At 42.3% G+C, this 20,472-nt stretch overlaps 1 protein-coding gene across 1 annotated transcript in view; it reads left to right on the forward strand.

Moving 5' to 3' along the window:
- Positions 1 to 20,472, forward strand: part of ZZEF1 (zinc finger ZZ-type and EF-hand domain containing 1) — a 129,542-nt gene that overhangs the window by 32,048 nt on the left and 77,022 nt on the right. Inside the window, exons 9-19 of the mRNA XM_058560029.1 lie at positions 1,167 to 1,265; positions 6,571 to 6,662; positions 7,061 to 7,209; positions 11,506 to 11,617; positions 12,973 to 13,188; positions 14,321 to 14,421; positions 14,984 to 15,153; positions 15,768 to 15,901; positions 17,361 to 17,431; positions 18,384 to 18,498; positions 19,368 to 19,527. Coding sequence (XP_058416012.1) covers positions 1,167 to 1,265; positions 6,571 to 6,662; positions 7,061 to 7,209; positions 11,506 to 11,617; positions 12,973 to 13,188; positions 14,321 to 14,421; positions 14,984 to 15,153; positions 15,768 to 15,901; positions 17,361 to 17,431; positions 18,384 to 18,498; positions 19,368 to 19,527 — 1,419 coding nt within the window. The remainder of the gene's footprint in view (positions 1 to 1,166; positions 1,266 to 6,570; positions 6,663 to 7,060; positions 7,210 to 11,505; positions 11,618 to 12,972; positions 13,189 to 14,320; positions 14,422 to 14,983; positions 15,154 to 15,767; positions 15,902 to 17,360; positions 17,432 to 18,383; positions 18,499 to 19,367; positions 19,528 to 20,472) is intronic.

Here is a 20,472-nt window from a genome sequence, read left to right on the forward strand (position 1 = left end):
TGAGGCCTCCTAATCCTTTTCAACACAGGAGGCCATATAGCTACTGCCAGATGCCTGCAGTTGGCATGTGAGGTGCAACTGATTTGCAATCCCAGCCTCTAGTGCTAAAGTTTCTGTCCACAGAGTACAGTATTGGATTCCACCCTCTTTAGTAATAGAGTCATTACCTTGATATTTCTGCCATGATATTTGTACTTTGCCTTAATATGACTTAATAATTTATTTTATGTTTAGTTTTTGAAGTCAGACAATTGATGTCTTGTAAATCCAGTCTCCCCCCTAAATTTGGAAAGGTCATTATTTGGAGGGGTAGGGGGTCTGTAGCAGGCATGGCTGGATGGGAGGGATATGTAGTGTCTGGAAAATATTCTGAAAAGTCTTCAATTCAGATTAGCAGTTATTTTGTCAGGGAGCACTGGATAGGGGAGGAATGCATAGGGGGAATGTTTATTATTGGTAATGTTCTAGTTCTGGGTTGGATTATAGGTTAATGGGTATTCATTATGCTGTTAAAAGAAAGAAGAAGAGCTTTCAGATCATCATAGCAAAAGTTGGTCTTTATAGTTCTTAAAACTTTCAAAATTTGCTTGAAGGTGTTTTAAAGAAATAAGACACAAAACCCTAAGACATTATTTATATATTTAAATGCAATTACAATAAAATTAATTATTGGCTCCAAAACAGTATCTTAGGAATTCCCTCTTCCTCAAATTTGTTGAATCTGTGTTATTAATCTATATCTTGTAATGTGCTTTGTTTCTGAATAGTGGTTATTATTTTTTTTTTTTCCCTTGGATCAACCCACTTTATTGAGGGGCTTCGAGGGAGGGTTGAAGGGCTGTGAGGACAGCGAGAATCGAAGTCCTCGGCCTGGCCAGAATCTCCCCAGCTTCACAGTTGCTGAAAGCTGAATGGTGGTTATTCTAAAGACCTCTTCTTGGAATCACTTCAGGACATAAGCTGTACTTTGTCTCTGTCAGGAAAGCACAAACGGATGGTGTCAACTTTTGTCTAATATTACTTCTCTGTTTTTGTGTTTACACAGGTGAATTCTTCGTCAGCAGTCTGGGTGACCACAAGCACTCCATTTCTGCTGATGTGCACGCTAGTTTTTATTTTTTCACAGCGCTAGCTTAAGGCTCTCTGTCTCTCTTTTCTTTGATCAGGTAAACCTCTCCAGTTGACTCTTCAGGCCTGTGATGTCAAAGGAAAAGAAGAGAAGTCAGGACCTGAAAACCTCCTTGTTGAACCATGGACAAGGGATGGTGAGTGGTGGATCTGTCTGTTTCTAGTGATTTTTGAAATTTTGAATTTTGAAAATTTCAGGATAACTTCACTTCAGTTCGTCCTTCAGTTGGCAGTGGTTCCTAAACCATTTTTGTGGTTTCTTTAGTACAGCATTGTAATCTGCTAGGTGTCAATCACCTGTAACAACTTAAAAGTACTTGAAAGCCTTCAGTTTTGAAAAGCAAGGACTCCTCCTCTTGGAATATAAAAAGTTAACCATTTTTAAGTTCAGATTGTCTTTCTATTGTGTTATCTTAAAGTATTAAGAAACTCAGTGGGTCAGTAGCACTATACTGCTGAAAAAATAATTTAAGAAGGAGGGTATTTGTCGATAAGGCTGATCTGGCATTTGAAGTGCCTGGGAGGAAGCCTCACTCCTTCCCTAGTGTCAACATGATAACTGCTGACGTACTCTCTTCAACGTTGTGGTAGGTTCTTTTTTTTTGTCTTTTTTTTTTTTTTTTGTGAGCAAGATCAGCCCTGAGCTAATATCCATGCCAATCCTACTCTTTTTGCTGAGGAAGACCAGCCCTGAGCTAACATCTATTGCCAATCCTCCTCCCTTTTTTTTTTTTCCCTTTTTCTCCCCAAAGCCCCAGTAGATAGCTGTATGTCATAGTTGCACATCCTGCTAGTTGCTGTATGTGGGATGCCACCTCAGCATGGCTGGACAAGCGGTGTGTCGGTGCGTGCCCAGGATCCAAACCCGGGCCGCCAGTAGCGGAGCACGCGCACTTAGCCCCTAAGCCATGGGGCCGGCCCCTGTGGTAGGTTCTTTTCCTCATCCGGGAGTGTATGTGAGTCTCTTCCTCATCCATCTTGTTGGTCAGGCAGTCTCCTGCGTATGTCCCCTTTCTACTCACTGTACTGCTTTGATATTGCTGATTCAGCAGAGGAAGTGGAATGTTCCAGCAATTATCAGACATTGAAAGGAGCTGGCCTTACTGCTTTGGATTTGGTTCCCCTTGGCTTTCCTCACAGCAATTCAGTCCTCACGCATTCTCAGTGGTCACCTCTCCTCTGTCCTGTTTCCTCTATTCATTCTTAGCACCAGTGAAGTAAAGACCCCTGGGAGGCTGTGCTTTTCCCAGTTTATCTCCTCTCCTTGGTAGTCTTCTTAAGCTGTAGAGCACAAGGCAATCTTCCTTCAGTCCTCCCTGAGCAGCTCAGCCTCTGCAGACATGTTTCCTTCACTGCGTCCATTTCCTACTACACTGAAGGCCACCGTAGGCCGCTGAGTTACCTGCCATTCAAAGTGGATGGATGGGGTTAAGAGGAGGCCGTGGCAGCTCTTTGCCCTCCCCTGCACTTCCCCTTCCCCCCCGCCCCGAAAGACAAGATCACTCTGCCAAAGGCACTCTGCATTTTTCCTTCACTCTCTGAAGAATTAGAATTCTTGTCTCTGGCACACGTAAGGCGGAATCTTCCTGAAACTAGTATATAGACTTTTTTTTTACACTCTTATCATTATCCACTGAAAGGCCTCACTTTTATCTTATTATTTTTACTTTTATAACTATTTCAAATCACGTATCTATTCTTTTTTTGAAAGACTTTATTTTTTAGAGCGGTTTTAGGTTTACAACAAAATTGAAAGGAAGGTACAGAATTTACCATATACCTCCTGCCCCCACACAAGTATTGCTTCCCCCATTATCCACATCACTCACCAGAAGGTTTTTACCAAGGATGAATCTACATTGACACATCATAATCACCCAAAGTCTATAGTTTACCTTAGGGTTCACTCTTGATATTGTACATTCTATGGGTTTGGACAAATATATAAGGACATATATCTGTCATTATCATATACAGAGTATTTTCACTGTCTTAAAAATCAGTGTATAGATTTTTAACACTGTTTTAAGTCTGAAAGGACCATGGGTTTTTCTGCAGGTATTAGAAACATCTGCCAGCTCTTATGTGTGGTCTGATTTGAATACTTTGTTATTCTCCCTGTATCTTATCTGCCCACTCTCCTCCCTGCCTTCCACCTCCCTTGGATGGATGGATTTTGTAAACTAGTTGTAGTTTGTGGATTTGTTATTTATGTTGTGTTTCTGATAAGCAATTGGAAGGGATGTGACTCTGTGTGGGGAGGAGATCCAGTTTCTCCTGGTCCCTCCCTTCACCACTACCACTGTCTGTTTCTTTTTTTGTGTGTGTGAGGAAGATTAGCCCTGAGCTAACATCGGTTGCCAATCCTCCTCTTTTTGGTGAGGAAGATTGGCCCTGGGCTAACATCCATGCCCATCTTTCTCTACTTTGTGGGACACCTCCACAGCATAGCTTGACAAGCGATGTGTCGGTCCGTGACCAGGGTCTGAACCTCAAACCCCGAGCTGCTACCGAAGCAGAGCACGTGAACTTAACCCCTACACCACCGGGCTGGCCCCCCCATCACTGTCTGTTTCTTATAAGTCAGGTTAGGTTTTAGTTTCTGTGCTCCACTGCAAAAAATGAGCCTGAGGAGGTAGTAGGATGTGGGAGAGTCCTCCCAGACAGAGTCCTTGGGTTTCGAGAATGATTTGTTTCTTCCTCTTTCAGGGGGAAAGGCTCTGGTCACTGGTACAGTTCAAATTCCCCAATTTTCGGGGCAGTACCAGTTCTGGACAAGTGCCAGAGAACCCAAACATTGACACTCTGGAGGGCTAACCTTCCTGTGAACTATGGCTACTGGTCTGGTATTTTAAAGGAATACTGGGTGCTGCCAATAGAACTGATGGGATAGATTTATTAAATTCTTTAAATCTATGATTGGTATTTTTTCCTGTCATTTTAAAAGAATAAATTTGTCAGGGGAGGGCCGGGTATCCAAACAAATGTAGTGTTTTTTTTGTTTTGTTTTGTTTTTTTGTGAGGAAGATCAGCCCTGAGCTAACATCCAGTGCCAATCCTGTTTTTTGCCGAGGAAGATTCGCCCTGGGCTAACGTCTGTGCCCATCGTCTTCTACTTTATATGGGAGGCCGCCACAGCATGGCTTGACAAGCGATGCGTCAGTGCGCGCCCAGGATCTGACCCTGGGAACCCTAGGGCCGCCGAAGCGGAGCGCGCGCACGTAACCACTATGCCACCAGGCTGGCCCAAAACAAATGTAGTTTTAAAATACCACTATTAGACATGTGAACTGGTTTGTTATCAAGCAAAGGAAGCACAAAGGTTTTATTTTACGTTTTAAGCTTTATTTATTTTGGCCTTTAAAAAAAAACCTTAAATGTGTATTTGGTGGCAATGCTATTTAAAAAGAGTCTGTTTCTGTTGATTTAATTTATTGTTTCAGCTACTTTGAGACTTATTACAAGTACTGACTAATCAGTTAACTTCTAGTCAGTATTTCAGCCTTTACAATAGATTTAATTAGAGGCATCCAGACCTCTGGGAAGAGGTGACAGTTCAATAATTGGGATAGTTTTTAGTATTAATGTTAGTGTAGTTGTGTGAATTACTGGCTACATGATTTCTTAAAATTATCTACAGAATTACTGTTTGATAGAACTAGATCGTATAATAGCTTCTCTCTGTGAATTAACAAAGGTTCCTTTGGATTTAATTTTCTTGGTTTTGGTGACAAATGTTGAATATTAGGGAGATTCAGCTTCACAAATTTTTATTTTTTATTGTTTTATTTTTATTTTTTTTTATTTATTTTATTTTTATTTATTTTTTTTTTGAGGAAGATCAGCCCTGAGCTAACATCCCTGCTAATCCTCCTCTTTTTTTTTTGCTGAGGAAGTCTGGCTCTGAGCTAACATCTATTGCCAATCCTCCTCCAAAGCCCCAGTAGATAGTGGTATGTCATAGTTGCACGTCCTTCTAGTTGCTGCATGTGGGACGCGGCCTCAGCATGGCCGGAGAAGCGGTGCGTCGGTGTGCGCCCAGGATCCGAGCCCGGGCCGCCAGTAGCTGAGCGCACGCACTTAACCGCTAAGCCACAGGGCCGGCCCCATATTTTTATTTTTTTTAGTGAGGAAGATCGGCCCTATGCTAACATCTGTTGCCAGTCTTTCTCTTTTTGCTGAGGAAGACTAGCCCTGAGCTAACATCTGTGCCCATCTTCCTCTATTTTGTATGTGGGACACTGCCACAGCATGGTTTGATGAGCGGTGCGTAGGTCCGTGCCCGGGATCCAAACCTGCGAACCCCGGGCTGCCAAAGCAGAGCACGTGAACTTAACTACTGCACCACTGGGCCAGCCCCTCAAATTTTTATTTCATTGAACTTAGTGTGATGAAATAAGAAACGTGAAATTGGTTTTAGTCTTTTCATCTTGATAAGGCAAAATGATTGAGAGCAATTCAGGGTCCCAGGAAGAATGGTTAGTTAGTGATGACTTGAGCAAATGTGTGAGTTATATCATTTATTGAGATTTGAAAGAGAAAGGCAGCCTTGGGTCTAGCAGAAGACCTTTTTGTGAATTATTAAAGGATAATTAACAACAAAAAAGGTAAATCATGACTCTCATACAAATATAAAATGAACACATGTCAAACTTCTTATTTATCTCATTAATTGGTGAGGAAACCAGTAAGATGTTACAAATAGTTCAAGGGAGCATTTGTAAAATACTCATAGACCAGTAGGAATGCTGAAATGAATTTACAAATAGATACAAACTTGGTCAGTGTCCATAAGGAATAATCAGCTACATTTCTATAGAACACAATTTTTATTTCTGTGGACAAGAATCATTTGCATTACTGTCATTATTCTACAACTTAGAGAGTTGTAAAGTAGCTCAGAGACAATGAAACATAGAGATAACCCAAAGAGTATTCTAAACAGAACACCCAGTAATCTTTTTTGCCTATTTCAAAGTTTTTCACAATCTTTCCTGACAATATTCTAGAAGCTTTCTAATCCCTGTCTCAGCCTCTCTGATAAGCCTGCTTGCCTTTATCAGTCCAGTCAAACATCATCCTGGTTTTAGAAATGGCTCATAAATATCATTGGTTATCCAGTCATTTGTCTCTTTGAATTAAAGTCACTGTCTTGATAAAACTTTTTATTCCTTTATTGTTACCCCAGGGCGGGGCTGCCTGTATGGCTGACAAGATTGTGCCCTGAGGAAGTTGTATCTCGTCAGTGGTCTGTTACCTAGGAATTTGGCAGTGGGGTTGCATCTGTCCAGAGTGGGGATTTTTATTTGAAAATTTTCACAGAAGTACCAGATAGACTAGTTACCCCCTGCCTCAAAGGATACAGTTTGTTTTTGTTATCTTAGTTCTTAGGGTTATAACAAATGAGTCAGTCATCCTAACTTTAGTTTTTCCTTTTTTCAGGTTTTCTTACAGAGACTGGAAAAACCAGAGCAAGTATTATTTTTTCTACAGGATCTGAATCTGCCTTTCAAGTTACAAAGATCAGAATTATGGTAATTCTCATGCTACCTTCTTTAAGCAATGTTACTACTTTTTTTTTGTTTTAATAAGATTACATTTCAGAGGTCCACGTCATTGCTTTTTTATTGAACATTTAATGATTATTTACTCTGTGTCAGGCCTGTAGCAGAGGACAGGGTCACAAAGAGGAATAGATTGTTAAGTCTATTGTTCAGTCTATGAATTGTGTGAATATAAGGATTGAGAAAGGTAAGGAATCATTTCTTAGAAAGAAGCTTTTTTACTTTTCCAAGACTTAATGTATTTAAAATATCATTTCATGGGTTTGATTTTGCTTCAAGCTATTTGAATTTAACCATGTTCTTTGGAAACAAAGCAGTCACAGAACTTTTGCTCTTTTGGGGTACTTTATCCAGATCTCTGTTTCCAGGTTCGGCGTGGCGGCATTGGTGCCCAGTGTGGGTTGGTGTTTGCCTATAACTCATCATCTGATAAATTTCATGCAGAAGAACACTTCAAAAGGTTTGAAAAATATGACAAATGGAAGCTTCAGGAGTTCAGGCAATTTGTAAAAAGCAGGTAAGGAGAAGAATGAAAATCTTTGTAGTTAATAAGATTGTATACCTTCTCTTATTGGTGAAAGATGCTTTCTTGTCTTGATAGAAAAGGTGCCGCTAACCCACCCTCAGTGGCCATGAGCATTCATTGCTTTCTAACAGCATATGTGAAGACATGTATGTTAATTTGTTTGTAGACTATTACTCAGTCCCTTCTGTGACGAGGCGTACACATCTTCAACATGGTTGGGTAATGATACCCGACTGAACTGTGGGCAGCCTGAGATCTTCAGTCTTACTTAGCCACTGGGAAATTGACCCCTGCCCCAACCTCCCTCCTTCTATTTATGCTTTTCTTGAAAATACTTATTAAGCACCTACTGTGTGCTAGGCCTGATGCTAGGCACTGAATATACTGTAGTGAGAAAATTGGCACAGTCCCTGCTCTATAGAGCTTACTGTTTAGCTCAGAAGACAGATGATAAAACTTTCAGTGTCACAGTGTTATAAATGCTAGGAAGGAGAGATAAGGTGTTCTGGGAGCACACGGCAGATGACCTTATCTGATCAGGGATGGCTTCCTGGAGGAAGTATTGTTTATGGTGAAAACTAAAGGATGAGTTAGAGTTAATTAGCCACTTGAAGAAGTGAAAGGAGTATCCTGAGCAAAGAGAAGAGCAGATATCAGCACTCAGAGGTGAAGTATGACAGATTCAAGGAACTGATAAGTCCCTTATTGCTGAGGTATACTGTGAGGTGGACAGTGGTGAGAGATGAGGCTGGAGAGCTAGAAAGGGCCAGGTCATTAAAGATCTTTTTGTCTCTGTTTCAGGGTGTAGACTTTATCTTTAAAGCAGTGAAAGGGTGGGCAGGAAATAGGGTAGAGTGTGTTATTGAGGAGTTTCAAGAAGAAGAATGAGGAGATCAGATGTGTGTTTTAGAAGTACTACTGTGGATCATGCAGAATGTAGCATGGATTGGAGGAGAGCAAGCATGGAGGCAGGATGAAATGGGATGAGGCTGTGACCATCACCCAGGAAGCTAGAGGTGGGGATGACCTCAATAAGAGCAACAACAGCAGCGATAGAGAGGCGTGGACCAATGTAAGAGATAAATAGAAGGTGGAAGCAACAGGACCTGGTGGGTGACTGGATGTAGAGTAGGAGAAGGAAGAAAGCTTAGGTGTCAATGAGTCCTGGGTTTTTGGCTCAGGCAGCTGGGGACATTGGTAGTGCCTTTCTCTGAGATAGAAAATAGCCTGAGAAAAACAGATTTGCGGGATTCTTCCATAATGATGAGTTCAGTTTTGGTCCTGTTGAGTTTGAGGTTCTAGGAAGCCTGTGAGATATCCAATAGCTAATTGGATGAACAGATTAGGAGCCTGGAAGAAAAGTTTGTGCTGAAGGTACAGATATGAGAGACATTTAGATAATAATTTAAAATAGAATAGAAGAGATCATTCTGGAAGAATGTGTGGGCTGGGAAGAGAAGAGACCTTGGTCAACGTGATGGGAGGTACCAGAATTTAAGGGGCAACAGAGAAAAGGAGGCTGAGAAAAACAGCCAGAGAAGCGGCAGGAAAGCCAAGAATGTGTCATCGTGAAGCTAAGAGAAAATAATGTTTAAAGAAGGAGGGAGGGCCGGCCCCGTGGCTTGGCCGTTAAGTGCGTGCGCTCCGCTGCTGGCGGCCCGGGTTCGGATCCCGGGCGTGCACCGACGCACCGCTTCTCCGGCCATGCTGAGGCCGCGTCCTGCATACAGCAACTAGAAAGATGTGCAGCTATGACATACAGCTATCTGCTGGGGCTTTGGGGGAAAAAAAATAAATAAAAATTTAAAAAATTTAAAGGAGGAGGGAGTAGGCAGGGTGTCCTGTATTTCCTGGAACCAATAAGATCAAGTCTAGGAGCGGACCTGTTGGATTTAGCCTCAGAGGTCGTTGGTGACCCTTGGGCAGTGTTGCCTCCCTTATTACTAGTAGCAAGTTAAAACTCATGGAGCTGAACCCTAGACTTGCTGTTTATGCTGTATTTCAAGGCACTGGATTGCTGGAGTTAACAGAAACCTGTAACTATCATCCAGTACTGCACTACTAAGCTTTAATGTGCATACAAATTACCAGGGATTGTGTTAAAATGTGGATTCTGATTCAGTATTTCTGGATGGGGCCTGAGACTTTCATTTCTAACAAGCTCCCAGGCAACCCTGATGCTCCCCATCCATGGACCACACTTGGAATAGCATGGATCTAGAATAACTCCCTCCCTCTACTGGACTTCCTTTAGTGGTATCCCTGACAAATGGTTTGTCAGCCTCTCTAGAATACTCTTAATGATGGAGAACTCACTGCATATTAAGGCACTTCAGTTATTAGAATATGGTCAGTTGAAACCTACTTTTTTTTTTTTTTTGTGAGGAAGATCAGCCCTGAGCTAACATCCATGCTAATCCTTCTCTTTTTGCTGAGGAATACCAGCTCTGAGCTAACATCTATTGTCAGTCCTCCTCCTTTTATTCCCCAAAGCCCCAGGAATAGTTGTATGTCATAGTTGCACATCCTTCTAGTTGCTGTATGTGGGATGCGGCCTCAGCATGGCCGGAGAAGCGGTGCGTCGGTGCGCGCCCGGCATCCGAATCCAGGCCGCCAGTAGTGGAGCACACGCACTTAACCGCTAAGCCACGGGGCCGGCCCGAAATCTACATTTGTAATTTCAACTCAGTGGTCTTATTTCAGCCCTCTAAATGAATTAGAACAAATCTCCCTCCCATCAGACACATATGCCCTTTTTAAAGATGCTTTTCTTTTTTAATATTGATTAGAGATTACATTTGTTTTTAAGTAGCTATAGCCCAGTCTTGGGACGTATTAAAATAGGTCCTTTTCCCTAAATCTGCTGTCAAACGAGATCCTTCACATCTTACATAGGATGATTTTTTTTAACCTAAACGCAAGCCTATTCACTACTGCCTTTTGATTTTAGCTCCTGGTTTCAGCCTGAACTGCTCTGAAATCCAATTTGATTGGCCTACATATTATCAGTCCCTCTCCAGTTTGGAAATCAAAATGTTAATGTGCATACATCTATCTTCTTGCCTTTTTTTTTTTTTCCCTGTCCCTCTAGTCAGACCTTGGTCAGTCAGCACGCTCCAGGGCTAGCTGGTTGCTGTGCTCTTAGGAGGACTAATATTCAGCTCTCTTTTCTCCACCCGCCTGCTCTGTGATGTAGTGAACGAGATTGCTTCTCTCTGCTCTCTGACACCCTGCCAGCTCTCTATATATCTCAGAGATTTCCTTGATGACTTCCCAAAGTTGAATTAAAAATTTCTTAAACACACAATATTTATGAAACTCATTGACATGGTTTTGGTCTAAGATAGAATACCATCTGTCCCATTCATTTTAGGGTTAACGATATCATGAAAGGTTTATGCTAAGAAAGACTTAGGTTAAGAAGAAACATTTTTTCCTCTGTTATAGAACCTACTCTGGGTCTTTTGTCTTTTTCCTCTTCTTGCCATTATTCCCTGTGTTTGCTTATCTTATCCATACAGAATCCTCATGTGTTGCTACCTTGTTAGCTGTATCACTGACTAAATCGTATAAAGTTTTAGGGATGTTACTTGAAAAGACTGCCCTTTTCTCCTTGTTAGTTATCTAATTCCTGAAAAGGGAGTACCATTCAAGTATCCAGTTTCTAAAAAGAAGTGGCACACAGCTGTGCTTCTTCAGCCTCGAGGCTGAAATGGTTTCCTGGAAGGACTTCTTAAGGAATAGGAAAGAATACCAAGGCCTGTGAAGGCTGAAGTCATCCTTTTTTGGAGCTCCAGGATCTGAATGCTCCCGGCTTTTACCCTTCAGCTGTGGCAAGTGGCCCATACGTCAGGCTGGTCGTACATACGTTAGCCAGACCTAGGGGAAGAAAACTAAACCTGCCTCTCTTTTAGATCTTTCCAGAAGCACACACCAGCTGTTGCAGTGTACCTTACTCCTGAAGAGCTCATCTAAGATGCCTTGACTTCCTGTCTCATTCTTCAGATAAGCCAATTATCTAGAGAAACAAACTTTCTCCTTCTCAGGTTGTATTTGGGACTGGTAATAGATCCCATTTCACAGATGAGGAGGCTGAGAAATAGAGAGAAAATTACCTCCAACCACCTGATATGTTCAAAGAGTCACCACGTGCCACACCCAGTCCTCAATTGTTAATTAACAGGCCACATATAGAAGTTAAATGCCACTTAGATGGTGCCTTATTCGTTAGACCCTTGAGAAGTTTAGAAATAGGAAAATGTTTTGTGATTACCCTTGTGTTTACAGGATTGGTTGCTCACCTGATGACCTTGGAGAGGATGATCCTATTGGCTGGTTTGAGCTGGAAGAAGAGTGGGATGAAGCAGATTTCAAGTTGCAACAGTGCAGAGTTGCCAAAGTAAGCATTAGTGAGTTGTGGCTGTCACGTATTTGCCCACTCCCCTCCTTTTATTCTGTAAGTGTTGATTAGGGGGTATTGTGTATCAGCCCTGGGCCAACACTGGAATCCTGGAGGTGAATCAGACATGATTGTGACCCTCAGAGATTTCATAGTCTAGTAAGAGACCCAGATGTATAAGACACTGTGATGTGGGCTGTGATAAAGGGGGATATACAGGGGACTGTTATGGCCCAGAGGAAGACTATCTAAGCTAGCCTGGAATTCACTAGGGAAGGCTTCCCAGGAAAGGTGGTGTGATGCCAAGTGTTGGAAGTTGATTAAGCCATCTTTAGCCAGGCTAAGCTGTGTGCAGAGGGGCCGGCCCGGTGGCACAAGCGGTTAAGTGTGCGCACTCTGCTGCGGCGGCCCGGGGTTCGCCGGTTCGGATCCTGGGCACGCACCGACACACTGCTTGGCAAGCCATGCTGTGGTGGCGTCCCATATAAAGTGGAGGAAGATGGGCATGGATGTTACCCCAGGGCCAGTCTTCCTCAGCAAAAAGAGGAGGATTGGCAGATGTTAGCACGGGGCTGATCTCCTCGCAAAAAAAAAAAAAAAAAGATGTGTGGAGAGGGGATTCTCGGGCTGAGAGAACAGCAAGTACACAGGCATCAATGCAAGAGAGATATGTTTCCATGGCTATGAAAGGAACAGTGATTATATCTGGCTTCTTAATCTTTTTTAACTTCTCGTGTAAATCTTAGTAAGAAGCTTAAATAAGAGAAATAGGAACTATCTTTAGGGCTTATACATAGTAGGTGCTCAGTAAACAGTTTTGCAATTGAGCAGTGAATTCTGAAAGGCCCTCGACAAAGGAGCTCTCACTGTAAGAAGCAGATAGTTTGCACGGAAGTTGGGCTTTGAAATGGTTTTAGCTTTGCACAGATCAGTCTGTGTCCTGGGCTCCCAGCTCGTGGGTTTTGTATATCATTTGGGGGATTTGAGATGATTCCTTGGGGCGTTGACTGTTTTCACCATATATCTGATTTCACTTTCAAAATGGCTGTGCCAGAGAGCCAGTATACTATTCCTATTTATCCTCTCTTATCCTGTTTTTGCCTTGAAGAGGGAGTGATGCAGATTCTCTTATTGTGGTCTTTCCTCAAACCTGATTTCACCCAGCATTTGTATTGTCTTCTTTCTGTTTTTTGTAGGTGCTGGACTTATATTTTGTATCCCCAATACTAGGCATAGTGGTACCTAATATATTATTAAAGTCACAGGAGGAGCTTCCCAGAAAAGCCTTTATCTCCCTTTCTTCAATATCCAGGGATTCTGAGTCCTTCTCCTTAAATCTCTCTTGTCCTTTCTAGTATTTGATGGTGAAGTTCCTCTGCACCCGACAGGAGTCGGCAGAGCGCTTGGGAGTACAAGGCTTGAGCGTCAGTGGGTACCTCCGGCCTGCGAGAACAGAAGCAGAACAGAGCATCGTCTGTGCTCAATGCAGAAAAGACACGGAAGAGAGTGTCTGTGGGGCCACTCTGCTCCTCAGGACCCTTCAGTTCATCCAGCAGCTCGCCCATGACCTGGTAGTGTTTCCTCATTGTTAGATCTCGTTCCTTTGGGAAAAATAAGTGACAGTGTTCAGGGAAATGAACACCAACCAGTGAACCCTGGTCCTGCTGAAGCCATGCGGTGTGAATGAGTATGGCAGGCGTCATACTGCTGTGATGATATTAGAAGGCCAAAGGGAGTGAGATGTGGGGCATTGATGGCATCAGTCAGTGAAAGACTAAGTGGCATATGCCATCATTGTGAGGTTTCTTGGAATAGACCTGCAGACAGATCTTAAAGATTCCCAGCTGTGATTGCCGCTGGTAGACTGGAAAGACAAAGCAAGTTTATGGGATTTATGTCTTCTTTAAGTCCTAAGAAAATTATTCCTGAAGTGTAGGTGAATTCTGTTTGTTTACTAAAAGTACCGAAATAATGTCAGGATTTGAAATCATTTGTGTTTTTGATACTGACTTCTACAGTCACTAATAAAAACATAGTGACAACTTACTCAAAGGAAGATTCTTACAGCCATCACTGTAGAGAACATGACTTACCTCCGGAATCTGCTGGAGCCCTCTCGTGTGTGGTGTGCCACAGTGTCCCCTCCTGACCCTCATTCTGCTTCAGGGCACATTCGGAAGCTGCTGACTCAGTTTATATGTGGTTAGTTTGGTCTTTGCTATTCAAGCTCTCCTGTCACAGCAGAAAATAGCAAATGAGCGGGAGATGCTTAGGAGCAACAGGAGCATTTACAGCAGAATTGATCTTTCAGCCTGTATGCAGGGAGTGGTCAAAACATACTGCAGCATAGTCCTGGACGGTGATCACCATCGCGGAGAGACTCGCTTGTGTTCCGGGTGTGGTGGTTATGAAGTCAGGGAGCCTTCCTGGATGTGTGTGTGTGTTATATGTATATATACATTTACATTCATTTGCACATACACACACATACACTATATATAATAATATATATTTTAGAAAGTATCACACCAAAAGTAGTTGTTCATGGACTTTTTAGTAGTTAAGGGTAAGCGTCAGGTATAGGGGAATTTTACCCATGTGGAGCCACCCAGTCCCTTAACAATGAGAAGTAAATGAGCCATTACAGTATTTCTCTAAATGCATTTTTCAATTTTATTTTTTCTGGTCTTTATAATTTTTTAGGTGCAGCAGAAGGAAAGTGGCTTAAAATATAAATCTTTTCTGGACTTCGCGGGTCTCGATTTGCAGATCTTCTGGAATTTTTACAGTAAATTAAAGCAAAAGTAGGTCAGAATTTATTACAAGGTGATAATCATATAAACGCAGCTGAAACACTGAGTTTTGCTATTCTAAATGGACAATTTTTTTCTTCTAAGATTCTTTACTTTCCACTGGTTTATATTGTTCTGATTTGAAAGATTTGGTTATTATGGGAAATAACACCTAGAAATAGAAATAACAAATAAAATAATATGTTATGGAAATAACACATTTCTATAAAATACTTATTTGGGCAGTATTTTCATGAATGTTTTCTCATTTGATTATCATTACAACCTTGTGGGCTGAGCAAGTCAAGTATTATAGTAGTATCCTCATTTTATAGATGAAGAGACAGGATCAGAAATGCATTTCCTTGCCCTGCAGTAGGCGAAGTCAGATGGGGTCTGTATTTTCAGACTCTGTGGTACAGTGTTCTTCCCGTTCCGCTTTCCTTCTTCTTGGTTGGCGTTCTTTTTACCAACCCTGATGCCTAGAGGAGAGTCCTTTGTAGACAGCTGTTTGGCTTTGGAGGGTAAAAGCAGCTTGCGTTTTTGCTCTCTGATGTTCGTTATCTTTCTGTAGCTCAAGGGAAGAATGCATCTGTGCCCAAACCCTGCTTCTGCAGCTCCTCCAGAGCTGTTTCTCGGTGCTGCAGGGAGACGCGCCGACTGCCTCTGAGGATGCAAAGGCTCGACGCCCGAGCCCTGGGGGAGTGGAGGCTGCCAAGGAGCTCTACACACACTTGTGTGATGGTAGGGATTGGGGTTTTTCCTTTAATGTGACCCTGTGCTGGTAGCCTGCAGGAGCTCTTGCTGTGGAGAACAGGGGATCCTGTGATCGTGCAAGCCCAGGAAAGGGATTGCTTCTTTGGAAAATGAGCGTTTCCCTTGATCCTCTTTTGAATCATTATTTTGAGTTCAGCATTTATTTCCTCATCAACAACTTCCTCCTGCTGTCTGATATACAGTTGTGTTATATTGAGAGCAATTATTATCACACTATTCAGTCTTCAGCTAAGTCACTGGGATGAGGCTGATAGATTGAGGGGGAGAAATTGCATAATAAATTGCGAATAAAACACATGTGATCATCTGAAGTTATTTTTAAGGCTTTGCAAGTTGTATCTGAAAAGAACAGGGAAATAAATAAAAACTGATACATGTAGTCTTTATTTTAATGTGAACAAACAAACAAAAAATAATTTCCTTACACTGCCTAGCCTATACAGAAATATTTCTTTGCCCTGGTGTTAACTACAAAATGGAGAGTAGTGAGTTTATAGGCTAGTTAAAGCAGATACTGTATATATACTGAAAGTGAATGGATGGAATATATTGAAGTCACTTCCATTGTTTATTTTTATCAGTGGTGGATAGGGTGGATGGAGACTCTGTGCCTATGGAAATATTAAAACAAGAAGTTAGGAATACTCTTCTCAACGGGGCTGCCATCTTCTTTCCTGATCGAGAGACCCGGCGGAACCATCTCTTCACCATGATGGTAATTAGTTACCTTAACTGTATGGATTCTATTTCTTAAGTTTATTAGGATAAAATTTATTAGTCTTTGTTTTCTCTGAACATCTTGTCAGTTTCAATTTCCCAGATGTGTTAGACAGCCTAGCTAGTGCTATGAAGACACAGTAAAAAATTTTAAAAATAGGAATTGGAAAGAAAAATAATAATAATTTATAGATGATATGGTTATAGATTCTTTTTTATTGTCTGTGTAGATAAGCAGCTAATAAAATTACTAGTAAGAGTTTGATGAAGAAAACTAGATACAGCATTTTAAAAAGACCTTTCTGTATGCAGCAACTAATTAGCAAATGTAGTAAAAGTGCTCTGTAGGATGCATAAAGGCCTATGGAAATAAAAGAGGAACAAAAGAAGCATAAAATGTGGTCCCTGGTGTCAAAGGACTGCAATCCAGGTGGGAACACTTGCCACAGGAAAAACTGGTCCCATGTGCAGGGGGCGTTCAGAGGAGAATCACGTTGAGGCTCAGTGAGGAAGGTTTCAGAGAGGAGGACGGATCTGTGGTTGTATTTCAGCTGTCTGCAAAATTTGCGTATCAGCTTGAGGGACCCGTTTTCACATTGTGAGTTACAGCCTTTGACAGCATCAGCTGACCTGACCCACTGGACTGTGAGCAGGACTCTGGAAGCATTTACCAGGCAGTTAAGCAAATGATTTTTTTGCTAGCACGTGTCCCACATAGAAAAATAGAAAGAGGACATGTGACCTCTTGAATGACATTGCTGTCTATTAGCAGAGCAGCCCAGTCACTTTCCTTTTGCCCATCCCTCTGACAGCAGTGGTAAAGGTTATATTTTCCCTTCTCGTGCTGGTGGATTAAACAGCACTGCTGTCATTTGTGACCATATCTTATCTCTCCCACCCCTTTGTGCCAGGCAGGGCCCTGGTTTTAAAATCTCTGGAAATCCCCCTCAGTGTCATGTGTAGCAGCAGGTGTTCAATACATTTATTGAATTAAGGAAAAAAAGTGCCCCATCAAGGGATGTGATTCCTATAACTGTCACCATAGGCTGTTCTGGCTTATATAGAGAAAGCTTAGATCCTATTTAAAAGTGAGCAGAACGCTCACAAGAAATGCACTCTGTCCGTGCCCTTTCCTCTTGTGATGGCATGCCCAGTGATGAAAAGCGTACATCTTTTGGAGATCATCTGCCTAAACATTTGCATTAAGCTTTCCTGCAGGAGAACTTGAAGATGTTAACTTTAGCAGTAAACAAAAGTAAACTTGCCATCTTCTGTTTAGATGGGTGGTTCTGCTCCCTCTTAGCACTAAGCCAGGTCTTAGTTGGATGCTGGGAGGTGGTCTGCTGACCTCGGCTTTCCTCATGCTTGCAACAGTGGACAGTGGCATTTCATGCAGTTCTCGGTGTCTGGAATGTCATAGAATAGATTTTCTGAATGTGAAGTTTCTTGTTTTCTAGAGGAATGTCACTGAGCAGGAACACAAGCAGTCCTTGCAGCTCACTTTCCGCTCACTGTGCACATATTTCAGGTAAGTTTTTAATTCTTTTCAGTTGTCCGATATTTCACATCTTTGCAAAGTTGTTTTCTTTAGCTATCCTTTCCTTTCACGTTCTTGTGGAGAATCAAGTAACTTCCCTCTGCTCAGCCAAGTTTCTGTAGTCACAGGAGTCACTAAAATAGTGGTAGAATAAAAATCTTGTCAAGACCTTAATCCAAGTCCCAGTCATTATAAGACAATCGAGAGTTGAACCCATTGGGGGTCTCTTTGAACACTTCAGTTTCTAAGTGATATTTTTTGAAGACAAAAACTGGAGCCAAAGGAGTTTAGGGTCCTGTACTCAACTCTAAAAACCCAATTACATTAAAACCCAACTGCAGAAGCACGGAATGGTAGTTTAGCAAAAGAAGTGTGCTGGGAGGGGATAACTTGGAGATTTTTACATGCTTTGACTACAAAGAAGCTAATGGGCCTATAGGTTGCATTATTGGAGGTACAGACTCTTGAAGGAGGGAAGGAGCCCTCCTTGGGAATAGCCCAAGCTACTGTCTGAAAGTCAGATTATACCTGGTCTGGGTGCCAGATTTAGAGGGCTCTATGAAATGTGTTCAGAAGTGAGTATCGGAGATGGTGGTGAAAGAGGCTGGGGCTGTCATGTGAAGAACATTTGAAGACACAGGGAATGTTTAGCCTGCATTGTCAAATTAGCAGTCATGAGATTAGGTGTATTTCCTGTTGGTGGTCAAGGGGATTTATTCCTCAGAATCTCTTCTAAGAACTTGAGGATGTATGGGCCAGTGCTTACATAAGGACATGTGGACAGACAGTGGCACAGACCCAGCTGGGACCATGGCCTTTCTCCTGACCCAAACTCCTCACGTTCCGTAGAACTGACTTTGAAATCTTTGGAACCTTTTAAGATAGAAAGCATGAAAATCCCCTTCCTGAAACAAGGTGTCATGACTAATTTCTGTCCTTTCAGTGATAAGGATCCAGGTGGCCTTCTGCTTTTACCTGAGAAAGGCGACCTGGCCAACCTGAACATCAGTGAAGTACTGGCGGTCATGAGCACTCTCCTCTCTGTTGCTGCTCGAGAGGTAACTGATGGCTGCTCCCTGTTGTCTTTGCCTCTTGCTTTTAGGAGCATGTGATACAGCAGTCACTGTGCCTTTCCTTTTAGTCCTCATTTACAATATGAATGTAACTTTGTTCCTGTGACCGTTACAAAGGAGCACAAAGGTTTCCCAGCTGCCTTGGCTGCTAATCAACCAGCTCCTGCAAATGAGTGAGGGGACAGTTCTGTGACATGTTTTTTTCACTCAGTGGCATTTTTGAGTTTCATCCATGTTGATGTATGTGCTACAGTTTATTTGTTTTCACTGGCACACAATATTCCCTTTATGATTATGCCGCAATTTATTTCTCCATTTTACTTTGGAGAGAGAGTTGGGTTGTTTCCAGTTTGGGGCAATTATACAGCAGTTATGATATGAACATATCTTGTGGTTCTTAGGTATAAGAGTTTAGCCCTAGAGATCAGGTGACTCTTCAGAGAAACTCCAGAGAATAAAGCTGATGGGTTAGAGAGCCACAGAGGGATGAAGGATTGTTTCTTAAGAAGGGGGGGATTTGATTGAAGGCTCAGGGGAAGGAGCCAGAGAGAAGAGGGATTTGAAGATATAAGAGAGAAAAGAGATGATCAGTGGGATAAGGTTCCTGAGGGGCAGAAGGAGATGACATATGGAGTAAAAACCATTTGTAAAGGTTCTGAAAAGCTGAGGGCAGGAGAGGAGGTTTCATCATACCGTCTTTCTTGGTCACTTATGGGTTGAAAGCTCTTTCCTGGCTATTCCTCATTTCCCTAGAATTTTTTTGCCAGTGACAGCTGCTCTCTTAGAGAATGCCCTTGGCTGTGTCCTGTGAATGACCTTGTTGTAAACACTTCTATTTGTCTCCTCTCTTGCAGTGTGAGCTGTTGATGCTCGATGGGGCACAAGGGGAGGTTCACTCTGTGCTCTTCTCGCTGTTCTGGTCTGTCCAGGGCAGCCTGCTCTCCTGGTGCTACCTGCAGCTGAAGAGCACGGACTCTGGAGCCAAAGATCTTGCCGTCGACCTTATTGAAAAATGTGAGTTTCAGAACAAAATCCGTGAAAACAGGTGTTTGGGTTTTGAATCTGTGTGGGTACTCTTTTCCTTAGTACCTCATGCATAGAGTGTGCTTATGATTTTCTTTTCTTTGATACAAATCAGGTCTGTCTTTGGGTTGTTTTTTTTTCTCTTCTTCTTAAAATAGAATTCTGTAGCATGTCTTTCTACCCAGTTTCCTGTCCGAATGTGATAGTATGCTTAAGTATTTTTATTGGAGGGTTGGGCCATTTCACAGCCTAAACATTGCCTTTGCAATCATACGGCACTCCTAGATGGCGTCACACTCTTCAGTAGAGTCTGTCATCCTTGTTTTCATCAAGTCACCCAAAAAAAAAGTCTTAAACTTTTAGAGTGTAAGGTGTATGAGCACTGCTGTGATCTTTGCTGATAACTGAAAATACTCAGATTCATGTCCTGTAAACCCACAGAAAATTATATGAAACTCAGTAGGTTTGAGAAATCGTATGTGGAAAATTCAGTCCCATCAAACTTGGTCTCAGCAGCTGTGACAAAAATGCTTACACTGTGGAGCCCTGCCACCTAAAGCTTGGCCCATGGATAGCACACTTAATCATGGGCCCGTTGTAAACAAAGGGAAAGGCCGACTGGCAACTGGGTTGGTCAACCATGTGACTTCACTTATAAAAGTGATATCTCCACCTCATTGAATAGTAGCAAAGACAAAAAAATGAATAAGTCACTAACTTTCAAAGTAATCTTTTTTTTTTTTTTTTGGTGAGGAAGATCGGCCCTGAGCTAACATCCATGCCCATCTTCCTCCACTTTATATGGGACACTGCCACAGCATGGCCTGACAAGCGGTGCATCGGTGCGCATCCGGGATCTGAACCGGCGAACCCTAGGCCGCCACCGCAGCGGAGCGTGCGCGCTTAACTAACTGCTTGTGCCACTGGGCCAGCCCC

This window comes from Diceros bicornis, chromosome 18 (assembly GCF_020826845.1).
Source record: "Diceros bicornis minor isolate mBicDic1 chromosome 18, mDicBic1.mat.cur, whole genome shotgun sequence".
Taxonomy (NCBI): Eukaryota; Metazoa; Chordata; class Mammalia; order Perissodactyla; family Rhinocerotidae; genus Diceros; species Diceros bicornis.